At 34.1% G+C, this 14,373-nt stretch overlaps 1 protein-coding gene across 6 annotated transcripts in view; it reads right to left on the bottom strand.

Moving 5' to 3' along the window:
- The window catches only part of SENP7 (SUMO specific peptidase 7), a gene marked incomplete at its 3' end in the record, with an annotated part of 175,799 nt that overhangs the window by 10,269 nt on the left and 151,157 nt on the right, over positions 1-14,373 (bottom strand). For all 6 annotated transcript variants that reach the window (XM_082624929.1, XM_082624930.1, XM_082624933.1 and 3 more), the window contains 5 exons: positions 11,289-11,468; positions 9,833-10,095; positions 7,994-8,127; positions 6,472-6,588; positions 2,607-2,729 (listed from right to left, as the gene is read on the bottom strand). In XM_082624929.1, coding sequence (XP_082481055.1) covers positions 2,607-2,729; positions 6,472-6,588; positions 7,994-8,127; positions 9,833-10,095; positions 11,289-11,468 — 817 coding nt within the window. The remainder of the gene's footprint in view (positions 1-2,606; positions 2,730-6,471; positions 6,589-7,993; positions 8,128-9,832; positions 10,096-11,288; positions 11,469-14,373) is intronic.

The raw sequence follows: 14,373 nt of genomic DNA, 5'->3' as shown, positions 1-14,373 counted from the left end.
TGAATCATTTAGTCTGCTATTTCCTAACACTAGTAGTTTGAGTTTCCTGTAGGATTTATTGGCCATAAATTATGCTTTGTATCCCTTGTCACTTTGCTTCTGGGTTCTTTTTCTTTTTTTAACTGATGCAGGGATTCTTTGTGTGAATACTAATTGTATACATATCAGGCTAAGCATTAGTATGAGTACTTGTGTGTGTGTATATGTATGTATGTGTTCATATGTATATGTGTATGTGTGTATATAAATATATATTATGCATAAGATACATATAAGATCTATCTTACACTGGAAGATGCCACTCATCTAACTCAGTTTTGTATTATGTTTATATATGATCATTCATACAACATCTAAATTTTTTCTAATTTTTTAATTAAAAAAATGTTTTTTAATACAGCAGAATCTACCTTTTCATTTCCTCAGTTTCTACGTGGGTATGCCAAATGCATAATCTCCACACTGACTAGTAACCTTAAAACAAAATATGGGATTAAGTGCATGGTGCCAACCATCTGTTTCTATACTCATAAAATAGAAGAGGAGGGCATCAGAAATGTTAAATATCAAATTTATTTAATAAATCTTCCCCTTCCATATATCCCTCTCCATTAACCCTGATTATCAGGAATATTTTCAGACTGTGATTTTCTCCTTAGTTGACCCTGGCAGGCCTTGTCTACCAACACAAACTCCAAATCCACAAAGACACTCAAAATATAGATGACTACACATCCCAGTTTGTCTAGGGCAGCCCCAGTACACATGGGTTGCCCAGTGTAGCTATTAATAGAGCCTCCTTTTATTCTCTCAAGTGTCCCAATTTAGGCCATAAATTATATAGTTGCAGTACTAAAAATAACAGACAAAGCTTGAACTTTGAAACTGGAAAGCTATATCCAACTTCGGATAACTTATCTAACTTCTTTAAGCTTCAATTCATAACAATGATGGCATTATGTCATAAGACTACTGTAGAATCAAACAAAATAACTTTATGTTCACTGCCATGGCTCCAAGCAGGTACTCAATAAATGTTTTTTTTTTTTTTTAAAGGACTGTTATTATTTCCAGTTTTTTTATTTTTTTAAACCCACATTTGTTTATTTATTTATTTTTGGCTATGTTGGTTCTTCACTTCTGTGCGAGGGCTTTCTCTAGTTGTGGCAAGTGGGGGGTCACTCTTCATCGCGGTGCGCGGGCCTCTCACTATCGAGGCCTCTTTTGTTGCTGGAGCACAGGCTCCAGATGCGCAGGCTCAGTAGCTGTGGCTCACGGGCCCAGTTGTTCCGCGGCATGTGGGATCTTCCCAGACCAGGGCTCGAACCCGTGTCCCCTGCATTAGCAGGCAGATTCTCAACCACTGCGCCACCAGGGAAGCCCTCAATAAATGTTAATACTCTCTCTATTCCTATCCTCCTTCTCCAACAATACAACAAATTCAGACAGTTTACCCATTTAATCACCTTCTTACTTGCTTATTATACCTATTATTTTAAAGGGATGAAACAGCTCTCACAGCCATTTTTTCAAAGGCAGTCCAGTACAACAAAAACATCTCTGGATTAGAGGTTAAAAGATAAAGATTTAAGTACCAACCAGTTCTGTCACTTACCAGAGTTCTGCCAATCTTTATTGGCCTGCTTCCTCATTTGAAAAATGCCTTACATACCTAAAAGCACTGTTATGGGAAGAAATAATGTACAAAAATGTACCTCGTAAAGTGGTAGACAAATGCTTACATTAACTTTTAAAAAAATAAAAACTCTTAATTTTATCATGGGCCTACCATATAGATTATCACATGAATTGTTAGGGGCAGGGAGAGGGATGAAGTGGCTCCAGGCTCACAACTATCCAAGTTACTGCTAAGATACAAAAATTACTCCTTCCTCCTTTTTGCCTAGCCCCATCCACTGCTCTATAGGTTTTAGAATTAATCAAAAAAATACCTGGACAGAAATTCAGCTGAATTGTGGGAACATGGTATTTTTATAATGTTACATCAGTTTAATTAAATAGTAGTATGTTAGTGAGGGTCCAACCAGGAAAACATAAACCTCCCTATATATTTAAGACAGATAAAATGTAATGCAAATAATTGGCTACAGTGGTGATAGAAAAAGTGCAATGCCACAAAAGGCAATCAGTGAGGCAACCAGAGCTTAGCATAGTAGGATAATGCTACACCCTTATGCTGAAGGGCAAAGTGAAGAAGTAGTACCTCCAAATGGAAGCTGGAGCTCTATCAGGTCTGTCCAGTAAAAGAAGGGCCCACAGAGGAACTAGAACCACTACCAGAATAACTGCCCAAGGCAAAGAGGGTAAGGAAGAAACATCCTGACTTCTTCTTTCCTTGCCTCCCAACCTCCAATATCCCCCACAGAACATGCAATTGGAAATGCAACCTGTAAGAGTCAGCCTCCCTGTGATAGGGAACAGAACAGTGGAAGGGTAAGAAATGCCTCTCAGAGCAAACAGGCCCAGCACCTGCAAAAGTGGTAATACTGTTCACTCTAGGAAATACTGTAAGAAGTTATTTCACTAAGTCCATCAAAATACTATGTTTTCCTCTTAAACTTAAGTACACTGAAAGACTGACTTACGAAAGATTTGGATTATCTTCTGTTAAATTATTTTCCTTTCTTGTCAAGCATTTGTAGAAAAAGCTACTAAAAATGTGACTTCGTTCAACAAGTTCATCTGACACCTTCTCCAATATAAGATACCTGCAAAGTAACAACACCACAAAAGTAAATTATTTTTAGATTTTATCCGGTCTTCCTCCAATTATCTGTGTTCAGAAAATCTTCATTTTTATGTTCTATTAGAGTCAAAGCAATCTTGCAGTTTGCTCTGATTTCAGCTTTTTTTTGTTCTTTAGTTACCTCACCTTCTATCAAGATCAATTAAAGCAGAAATTTTCCACATATTCATTTACTTAACAAATATTTCTCAAATTCCTAATATGTGCCAAGTACCATATTTATACTAGCGACATAAAATGAGAGGGGGCAAAAAAAGTTCCTGCCCCCGTAGAGCTTACAATCCAGAAGAGTGATGGTACAAGGAAATATTAATCAAATCATCATGCAATCAAATACAAAATGGAAACCACGACGTTCCTAAATAAATCTAGAGAAATTTTAATAACTCTGAGACATGACTAATCTCTAAATCCTTAGTCCATTTCTTTACTAAAACAATTCTTCAACACAAGTTTATAATTCAATCACTTAGTGATTAAACCTCTCATAATTAGAGAACTCTACTATTAATAGTTTATAAAGGTTAATAGTTTATAAAGGTTCAAAATGATCTTGGAATTGCTTTTAAAAAAAACATAAAAGACAAACACAACTTGAATTTTTTTTTAATGTGGTTATATGGAGGGTATACTATGTGGAAGGCGACACAAAGAATGCTTTTGGTGTGCTGCAAGTGTTCTTTACCTTAATCTGAATGGTGATAACAGGGGTACACACATATGTGAACATTCATGAGCTATACACTTAAAATTTGTGTACTTTTCTATTTGAAAGTTATTCATCAATATTAAAAATAAATAGAAAGTAGTTTAAAAAATAAAGTAGAATCCCCTCTGAAAAGAAGTCAAAGAGTCAGAGATACAGGCAGTTCAGTGAAAAGGAAGTATAGAAAAATACTCTTAGAACTGAATTTGAAATAAAATTTTATTAGTTAATTCCAGTAAAACATATCAAAATTAACATCAAAGATGATCCAATTCATCTCACAAAATATAAATTTGACACTATTTAGGAATACAAAAATAAGTAAGATATAAGATGCTCAACCTTTAGAAGGAAAATAATCATAATGCTACCCAGTAACCTTAAAATAGGGCAAAATATTATATGAACCATAAAAGAGATACAAATAAGGTATTATGAGAGTTAATAATATCTGTTTAAAATCAGGAAAAGTTTTCAAGAAGATAACCCTTGTGAGAAACCTTGATAGAGGAATAAAATTTCAACAGGTTAAAATAAAAAGAATATTCCACAAAGCAAGAGTAACACAGAATTAAGGCAAAAGAGTGAATAAGGATGGGCTTTGTTTAGTAAACTGTTTATAATTCAGTTTTGCTGGACTATGTAATAGGTGCAGGGTTATAAGTAGATGGCAGAAAAGACAAATTAGTGTCATATTATCAAGACACTCAAATGCCTGACTGTGTTTGAACTCATTTTGACAGGTAGTGAGAAATTAATAAAAGTTTCTAGTGAGAATTGCATTCATGGAGTAAAGAATAATAATGGTGGTAATAATATACTTAACAGATAGGAAAACAGAGACAAAGGATATAGGAGACTGTTTTAAAAGAATAACAATTTATGTAAGATAAGTAGTACTAAAAAGATCATGATGACAGAAGAAAGAGAATAAATAAATTTGAGAGACCGAATCTACTACTCAGGCAACTGAGTATGTAGAGAAGGAAGGGAGGGTGAAGAGTCAATAATAATGAAAACTTTACTCCCAGCCAAGATGGAATAATAGGGATCAGATTTACACTACTATTTGAAACAAGCAAAAAATCAGACAAAACACATGAAACAATAGTTTTTAAAACACTGGACATCAGGCAACAAAGAACAGTGACCCTTGAGAAATGGTGAGCTCCGTAACTGCCTCAGCTTACTGCCTTGATAAGTTTCCAGGCTGCAGCACAGAAAGGAATAACCCAGGTGGAATATGGCAGATTCCCTGAGTTGAGATGCTGAGAGTCAGGAGAGACTAAGGCAGCGAGAGTTTGCAGATCAGAATACTGCAAAAGAAAAAGCACTATAGACAGAGAACTCCAGACATCTGCAGAGAGTCCTCCTCAAGAATTTAGCAGAATATTGATCACTGCATGTACGTAAGGAAAATACCTAAGACTGGGGAAAGAACTATCTGAAAAAAGTAGAGGGAATGGTACCCAGCATTCACGCAGGTTGTGGGAATACTGCCTGCTGCTACCAGCCAGGCTGGAAAACCTCATTATTCATGAAGCACAGAGTACAGTATTCAGAAGGGTCTTTCCTCAATAGTGGGGATTAATTTGTTGGTCTCGCTTAACAAATCTTAAAAAGCAAGATCTTTAAAAGCATCAAACTGTTTCCAAATAATCTGTCTCAAAACACAATTCAAGAATATTTATAGGAATATGCCAGCACCCAGTAAAAAAAATCACCAGACATGCAAAGAAGAAAAAAAAAAAAACCACTCATAATGAAGAGAAAAATCAGTCAATTGAAACCAACCCAGAACTGACAAGGATGCTAGAATAAGTAGAAAAAGACATTAAAACAGTTGTTATATAATAATTATATTCCATATGTTCAAAAGTTAGAGACATGAAAGATATAAAAAAGACCCAAACAGAACTTCTAGAGATTAAATCTACAATGTCCAAGATGAAGAGTAGATAATAACGTGAGATTTTTGAGCCTATCCTTAGTAGAATAAGGATAGCACTATTAGTAAAACGATAGGGCTGAATAATATGATAATAATAAATTGGTTTGGGAAGGGTCAGTGAAATAATTAGGAGACATCTTGAAATGTTAGAAATGTAGGTATAGGGATAGAGTACAAAACGAGGGCTAGAGACAAATTACTGCTGCATGGAAGTTTCTTTCTTACACATTCCTTCAGCTTGGCTATATAAAAAGTTGAAAACTATTTTTAATGGAATAGTAATATGGATTTTCAAAATGACAGTTAACTTTTACAGCGCTTAAAGACACAATAGAGAACTACAGAGTTGTTTCTTTCTGGTTCCCAAAGTGGTCTGTAATTATATAAGTACTTCCTTCACTATAATAATACTATAGTCCAAGAAGTATTAATCAGGGACTTCCCTGGTGGTGCAGTGGTTAAGAATCTGCCTGCCAATGCAAGGGACATGGGTTCGAGCCCTGGTCCGGGAAGATCCCACATGCCATGGAGCAACTAAGACCATGCACCACAACTACTGAGCCTGTGTTCTAGAGCCTGTGAGCCACAACTCCTGAGCCTGCATGCCACAACTACTGAAGCCAATGCGCCTAGACCCCATGCTCTGCAACAAGAGAAGCCACCGCAATGAGAAGCCCGCACACTGCAACGAAGAGTAGCCTCCGCTCACCGCAACTAGAGAAAGCCCACGCACAACAACGAAGACCCAACACAGCCAAAAATAAATAAATAAAATCTAAAAAGAAGTATCAATCAATAGCAAGCAAAAACAAAAACAAACAAAACAAAACAACAGTAACTCTTCTGAAGTATATAGTATCTATGGGAAGTAAAGGAATGAAACTGAATTAGTTAACACCAGAAAACATTGGTAGACAAAAATTTTCAAATCTGAAATTTTGGCAGGTTATTTTTAGCTAGAGTTAAAATACTTCAGAGATAAAGATATTTAATATTCACATCAAAACCTGTAAAACAAATGACAAGATCATTTATCATTGTACTTACTTAAGGTAGAAATCAATGATTACATCGTTAAGAAACTCTCCTTCTTCTAAGCACTCTAGATCTTCATTAGTTACTCCTAAGCCCCCTTTAGTAGGTGGTGGAGGATATACAATCAACCTTAAAAAGTAAAAATAAAATTAAAATATACTAATATTGAAAACTCTAGTGTCAAAGGGATTTGTTATATAGGACAATAACAGGGCAGTAGTATTCAATAACTAAAATGTGTAGGATAAAAAATATTTGACATGATACAAGCAATTATATTTTCCTTCCTTTGTTTTCACAAGCTACTAATAGTACTCTCATTGAGTATCTTTTCATTTCCAATCCTTCCCATGTGGGCTAGTCTCAGTATTTGTCTAATCAATAGGTTATCTCACAGTCAATTACAATACAGTTGAGGATGTCTCTCTTCTGTACAATTTTTAACTTTCAACAAACTGAAGTAATAAACCATAGAAGATTCTCCTACACTCCAGTTTCCAATGCTAAGTTTGAATCCCCAAGACTAAAAGAGTCAACAGTCAAAAACAATGCTCTCCTACTGGTGGCTAGTCTACACCAGCAGGTGGACAATGAAGAATTACCATGGGAGCTTAGGAGGCAACTTTCTCATAAAAAAGTGCTTATGATGCATAAGTTAAAGAGAACATAAAGGATATAAATAGAGCACAAACAGAAAGAAATGGAAAACAAAATGACAACTAATTGGCATTATTCCTTTGGCATTCTCTCTTAAAGCTCAGAGATAAGAGCAGTGTGAGTTCTGACTATAATCTTGGAACAGACAGGGTGGTACTCATTGCACAAATATAGTCAATAATAAAGGTATAATATGTACTTGTTGAACTAGAAAGATTCAAGAAGATAAGAATCATCTGCAGTTGATTTAATCTTGGTAACCATGGCACCTAAATCAAATAACACAGGAAAATTTTAAGTGCTAAAACGAAAGTTACCATTTTATTGGCTATTTCCCTATCCTGTGCTTTCCTTTTTTTTTCTTTTTTTTAACAGAGAAAAGGTATCTTGTAGAGGAACAGAAATCACCCTCAAGTGCACAAACTCTCTTATGTTGCCTTACCACCATGAGAAGACATATAAAAGACGAAATATGAACAAAGAAGTAACTTCTGAAAGGGAAGTTCTGATAAAGTACCCTAAATTGAGGCACACATTAATAAGCAATTTCACTTTTCCTATTATATATTCAGATATGGAATATATAATCTTAAAAACCATACACTTCTATTCAAATATTTTCAATAAATGCTTTAATCTTATCACATTTGACATCTTGGCTACCATTTCTGTCTTATTAACATAAAACTAAATGAAATGGTATTGATAGTTTTCTTAATAATTTTTTTAACTTTTTAATAATTATTTCTATTATTAACTGTCAGCAAGAAAGTAAAACTCAAAACATTTAAAAAGGAAAAGTACTTAAAATCAGCAATGTGAATGAAAACTACTAATTTGCCCACCTATTACAAACGGGATATGACACAGTACATACTTCTGAACAGGTCCAGTGTGCCTGACTTCTCGCCATTCTTCATCTGGATTTGATGTAATAGAAAGTGAGTAGCAACCACTACTTTGCTTCTGCAGTAAGGTGTAAGTAGGCTTGGCTGTATCTGTATTTGAGGGCTAACAGAAAATGGCAAAGAAAAAGGTCTTATACATGCATAAACACATATTAACTCTCAAAAGGACAAAGTCAAAAGTTAGACTGGGAAGAGAAAATGTGACTAAAAGAAATATTGATACATACCAATGAGTTATATATATACTCTTAGAATTTCTATAAAGATATAACTAAATACAAAATAATACTTTGGATCAAAAGATACTATACAATGATCAAAGTTTAACCTGAAGTGTTACTTACAGGTCTGGCTTTATAATTAACTTAGGAATCTGAAAACAGTGTTCATTTTGTTCGAAATGAACAAAAGAGGTGATAAATAGTAGGAAAAAATTTAAACGAGAGACTGAGAAGGGTTTATAAGAACATAAATTGATATTTTATTATTAAATGGAAAACTATGATACAAATTTGTATATACAATGTAATTACCAGGCAAAAATTTTACAACATTATGCAAAAGACAGTGGTGAAGTCTTACATCTTGACTTCCACTAATGTGGCTTTCTACAGACCTTTAAAAAAACAGATTAGCCCCAGACCAAACCCACATGAGTGTGTGTGTGTGCGTGTGTGCACATGCCCATGTCACAGCAAACTTAATAAACGCTTTTCTTTCTAGAGGTATTTGGCAGAGATACACAAGCCACATGTATATTAGCAACCTCCTATAAAAATAAACACAGCATTTTAAAATTTACCATTAATTGTTTCAAGATACTTTTAGACTTACATTGATAAAAGAATTGCATAAAACAAAGAAGCCTCTAACAGATCCCCCTAATATTAACATCTTTTTAAACCACAGTACAATTATTAAAACTAAGAAATTAATGTTGGTATGATACTATAAACTAAACTACAAACTCTATTCTGATTTTACTAGTTTTTCTGCTAACAAATTTCTTTTGTTTCAGGATCCTACAATGCCTCAATCTTTCCTTGTCTTTCATGACCTTGATATTTTTTAAGACTGTTGGCCAGTTACTTTGTCACTGGGTTTGTCTGATTTTTCTCACAATTAGACTGAGGTTATACAATATTGAGAAGGAACAACACAGAAATGATGTACTCTTCTCCGTGCATGATGCGACAGGTACATTAGGTCAGTATATCTTATTACTGGTAACGTTAATTTTGATCACTTGGGTTAAGGTGATGTCTGCAACACTTCTCCACTGTAAAGTTACTGCAGTGGAGAAAAAAAAGTTACTTCTTTTTTGTAATTAATTAATATTTGGGGTGAGAGATTGATATTGTGCACATATCCTGTTTTACCTTAAGTTTTCATCCATTAAATCTAGCATCCCTCCATGGACCTTACCTGCAACAATCATAACTATGATTTTTCTAGAGGTGGTTTTATATTTCTCTTGTTCCTTTTACATTTATTAACTGCAACACTTTTCTAAGAAAGAATTGTCCCTTACCCAACTTTTATTATGTTTTCATTCATCCATTCAGTTATTTATTTGTATCAATATAGATTAATTGGTATCATATCTTATTTTTTCATAATAATCACAGGCTATCATTACTGATTTTGTTGATCTAACTGTTCTAGCTTTGGCACTGGGAGTTCCTTTAGGTTGGTTCCTGTGCCCTTTTGACAAAACACAGCATTCTGAAGTCATGCTCATTTCAAAAAAAGAATTTTTATCGAACTGCCTCCCTCCCCCTCACTAATTATATTAATCATATGCTAACCTGAGATATTGATTTCATCTTCATTTCTTCAGCAGTAGCAGCAGGGAAAGAACAAGTTGAAGCACAGTAATAATGAATAAAAGAGCTTTCTTTTGAAGAGAGGTTCTGAAATAAAGGAAGTGCCTGAACCCAAGACAATGGATAAGAAAGCTCTAATTCTCCATTGGCTGTACTTATTTCTGTCATAATGTCTTGCAATTTCAGTTCTTCTCTCTGTGAAATAGAACTGTGTAGCTCAAGGAAAATGAATTCAGTGGATTTTGCTATGAAAGAAAAAAGAAATCAGTTTTTGTCAGTAGTGTTATTTTTCAAGGGGATTATAATTAAAATAATTATTAGTAACAGTAAGGTTGGTATACAACTCAACAAACTATTTTGTATGTTAGTTAATAACCCAGGCAAATTAAATCCCAAAACAGGCCATTAGTAACCTATAACCAAAACTCACAATTTTTAAACTCCTACTACAGTAGAATACGAACTCCACAATGGTATTGACTGCTGCATCTCCAGTACCTGGCATTTACTAGGTGCTCTTAAATGTTTGTTAATGAATGTATGAATAAGTAAATGAATGATGACTAAGCAATTATTTTTCTCTAGCCTTCTTCATATATCAAATCTACCAATTAAAAAAATTTCCATTCAAACACTTCCTTCAAAATCATTTTCCCTCATCAAATGACATTCTCTCCTCCCATAATGATTATAAATAGCTTGTGTATTTTTCCAAGTTCTCTGCTATTTAATCATGAATTTTTCCAATTAATTTGGAAGTAATGAGGACAGCAAAATAAGTAATTTTAAAGACATAAAATTTAGTTCACTACTTAACATCTTTAATGTGCAAGGGAGTAGGAGGGGAAATGGCAGAGAGCTTAAAGAGATAAGAAAGAAACTTACCAATTTGATTTATCCAATTCTAAACCAGACTCCTTTAGGAGTTGGAAACTAACAAAGTTGGGAAATATCTCAAGATATTTATATATTGATAGATAAGTGTTATGGGAGCATCAGAAAAGTATTCAACCCAGTCTTAGAAAAATGATACATAAGTAAATAAACTGATTTATCTTTTTTAGAAACTATAGAAAATGTTGAAGATAAAGACTTCTGTATTTTATTTGACTTTGCCACTGATTAGTTCTGTCACAGTTCATTATGAAATAAGGGCAAGAAACTCTTAAGACAGGTAGCCAAGGATGTCAAGTGACTAAAAGATAAGGTAGTCCTTTTATTTTAGAAGGTAATTTTAATTGGTTGAGTAAAATTATAAGGAGAAATTAAATGAATAAAATATCTTACATAATATCAAGGGATAAATTATTTTGAATTCAATTAACTTATTTCAATTCAATGAAATAATTACATTCTACTAAATTATTTTAGAGGAAAATTACTTTATTTATAGGACTTCTCAGATTATCCTGAAATTTAGAAATCTTTTTATACTTACATTGCTGGCTAAATATAGAGTTTTCTAATTGGGTCTGAATCTCTTGAAGATAATTTGAGGAGACCCAAAGAAAGAGGATAGCATGACTTCTTTTACTGTGATCATCATCTTTATTTTTCCATAACCCAAACCGCTTTAAATGTGTAGTATCCACTAGCAATGAAATCTCATGCAGGGACACTGTAATAAATAAAAGATAACAAGGTAATAAATTAATCTATTTAGGAATACACTCCATATGCACTGTATGACTCCTCTTTAACACAATGTATTTTTTAAAAAGAATTATATGCAAGGTTTTTCAAAAATATCATTTCCAGTACATTTCAGTAAACTTGGCTGAAATATCTAAACAGTATTATTACAGTAAAAAAGATCACATAAATTAGAAAGGGCCAAACAATTTTTAAGTGATAATTAAATGTAGGAATTTAGCCTCTCACACTATATGATCTCGGACTATCTTATCAATGCAGAAAAATAAGCATAGTGTAACTGAAAAAACTATATAATTCTATCTTGGTTAATACTCTCAACCAAGACTGCAAATGCTATCAGAATCCACTTAATGCCTATTTTTCTTCTCCTCAAACATCTGCATTCCATTACACAGACCAGCCATTACCCAAAGATTCCCCAGAGTCATATGAGCTTCTGAATGGTCTAGGATGAAATTTTTTTGGTGGCGCCACATGGCTTGCGGGATTTCGGCTCCCAGACTAGAGACTGAACCCCGGACCCCGGCATGGCAGTCAAAGCCCAGAATCCTAACACTAGGCCACCAGGGGACTCCTAGGATGACATTTCTCCTAAAATTCTTCTAGGTTTTACTTCTCAAAACTTCTAGGTAATTGCTCTGAATTATCACTCTTTTTCCCTCTCAGTGAGCTAAGAGAATCTCCTCTGAGGACCTTATTTTTTAATTCAAAGAAACATAGAAAACTGGTGTAAAGAAGTCCTGAGGTCATCTGGTCCAACTTAAGAAAACAAGCAGCTGAACTAGGGATACAAATATCGGTTAAGTATAAACCCAAGATGGTTACCTATTTGAAACAAATCTCTTACTACTCCTCCCCCCATGTTTTCCTAGCTCCATGCTACTTAAAATGTAGTCCTCAGCCAGTGACACTATCATCACCTGGGAGCCAAATGGAAATGCAGAAATCAGGCCCCACACTAGATATACTGAATCAGAATCAGCAGTTTAACAAAAAAAACCCAGGTAATTCACATAAACATTAAAGTTTGAAAAGCATTTTACAATAAGCATTCAAACTCATTAACTAGTCATCTTAATGTTCCCAAGATAGCCATTCTATTTTTTTTACTTTTTCTTATAAATTAATCCATTTTAAACATTTTCTCTTTATTTCTTTCATATTTCCTCCTTCCTTCCTCTATTCTTTTCTTTCCTTATTCCATTCTTCCAGGTCTTTTTCTTGTTCCCTTTCTGTATTTCTATTTCTCTTTTGTGCCTGTCTGTATGCATGCCTCCTGACTTCCTCTCTTCCTATCCTGTCATGTCCTATTCTAACCTACCTTCCCTCTTCTTTTACTCCCTATTTACTGGCTCCTTTTTCTTTTTCTTTTTTTTGATTTGTATGCCTTTTCTAAATTGAAATATAGTTGACATATAATGTTAGTTTCACATTACTACATAATGATTTGATATTTGCATACATTATAAAATGATTACTATGGTAAGTCTAGTAACCATCTGTCCCCATACAAAGTTATTACAATATTACTGACCATACTCCTTATGTTGTACATTACATTCCCATTGCTTATTTATTTTATAAATGGAGGCTTATACCTCTTAATCCCTTTTACTTATTTCGCCCAACTCCCCACCACCCTCCTCTATGGCAACCAGCTGCTTTTTCTCTTTATCTTTGAGTCTGCTTCCCTTTTGTTTTTAGATCCTACATACAAGTGAGATCATACTGTATTTGTCTTTGTCTGACTTATTTCACTTAGCATAATACCCTCTAGATCCATCCATGTTGTCACAAATGGCAAGATTTCATTTTTATAATGGTTGAGTAATATTCCGTTGTATATATATATAACACATCTTCATCCATTCATCTATTAGAAGACATTTATGTTGCTTTCACACCTTGGCTATTGTGAACAATGCTGCAATGAACACTGGGGCGCATGTACTTTTTCAAATTACTGTTTTGTTTTCTTTGGGTAAATACCCTGAAGTGAAATTGCTGGATCGCATGGCAGTTCTATTTTTAATTTTTTGACCAACCTCCATACTATTTTCCATAGTGGCTGCATTAATTTACAATCCTAATGTGTGCCAACAGTGGAAGAGGTTTCCCTTTTCTCCACATCCTTTCCGGCACTTGTTATCTACTGTCTTTTTGATGATAGCCATTCTGACCAGTGTGAGGTGGTATCTCACTGACAATTGGCATTTCACTGACAATCAGTGATGTTGAGCATCTTTTCATGTGTCTATTGGTCATCTGCATGTCTCCTTTGGAAAAATGTCTATTCAGGTCCTCTGCCCATTTTTTAACAGGGTTGTTTTTTTGATGTTGAATTATATGAGTTCTTTGTATATTTTGGGTATTAACCCCTTATCAGATATATGATTTGCAAATAATTTTCTCCCATTTATTAGGTTGTCTTTTCATTTTGTTAAAGGTTTCCTTTGTTGTGCAGAAGCTTTTTAGTTTGATGTAGTTCTACTTGTTTATTTTTGCTTTTGTTGCCTTTGCTTTTGCTGTCAGATGCAAATAACTGCCAAGACCAATGTCAAGGAGCTTACCCCCTATGTTTTCTTCTAGGAGTTTTATGGTTTCCGGTCATACATTTAAGTCTTTAAACCATTTTGAGTTGATTTCTGTATATAGTAGAGGTCTAGTTTCATTCCTTTGCATGTGGCTGTTCAGCTTTCTCAACACCATTTATTGAAGAAACTATCCTTTCCCTATTGTATATTCTTGGCTCCTTTGTTGAAAATTAATTTATCATATATATGTGGGTTCATTTCTGGGCTCTCAGTTCTGTTCCATTGATCTCTGTGCGTGCTTTATGCCTATATCATACTCTTTTGATTACTATA

This window comes from Mesoplodon mirus (assembly GCF_964341445.2).
Source record: "Mesoplodon mirus genome assembly, chromosome: 6".
In the NCBI taxonomy this organism is placed as follows: domain Eukaryota; kingdom Metazoa; phylum Chordata; class Mammalia; order Artiodactyla; family Ziphiidae; genus Mesoplodon; species Mesoplodon mirus.
This window is presented reverse-complemented; position numbering and strand designations above follow the sequence as displayed.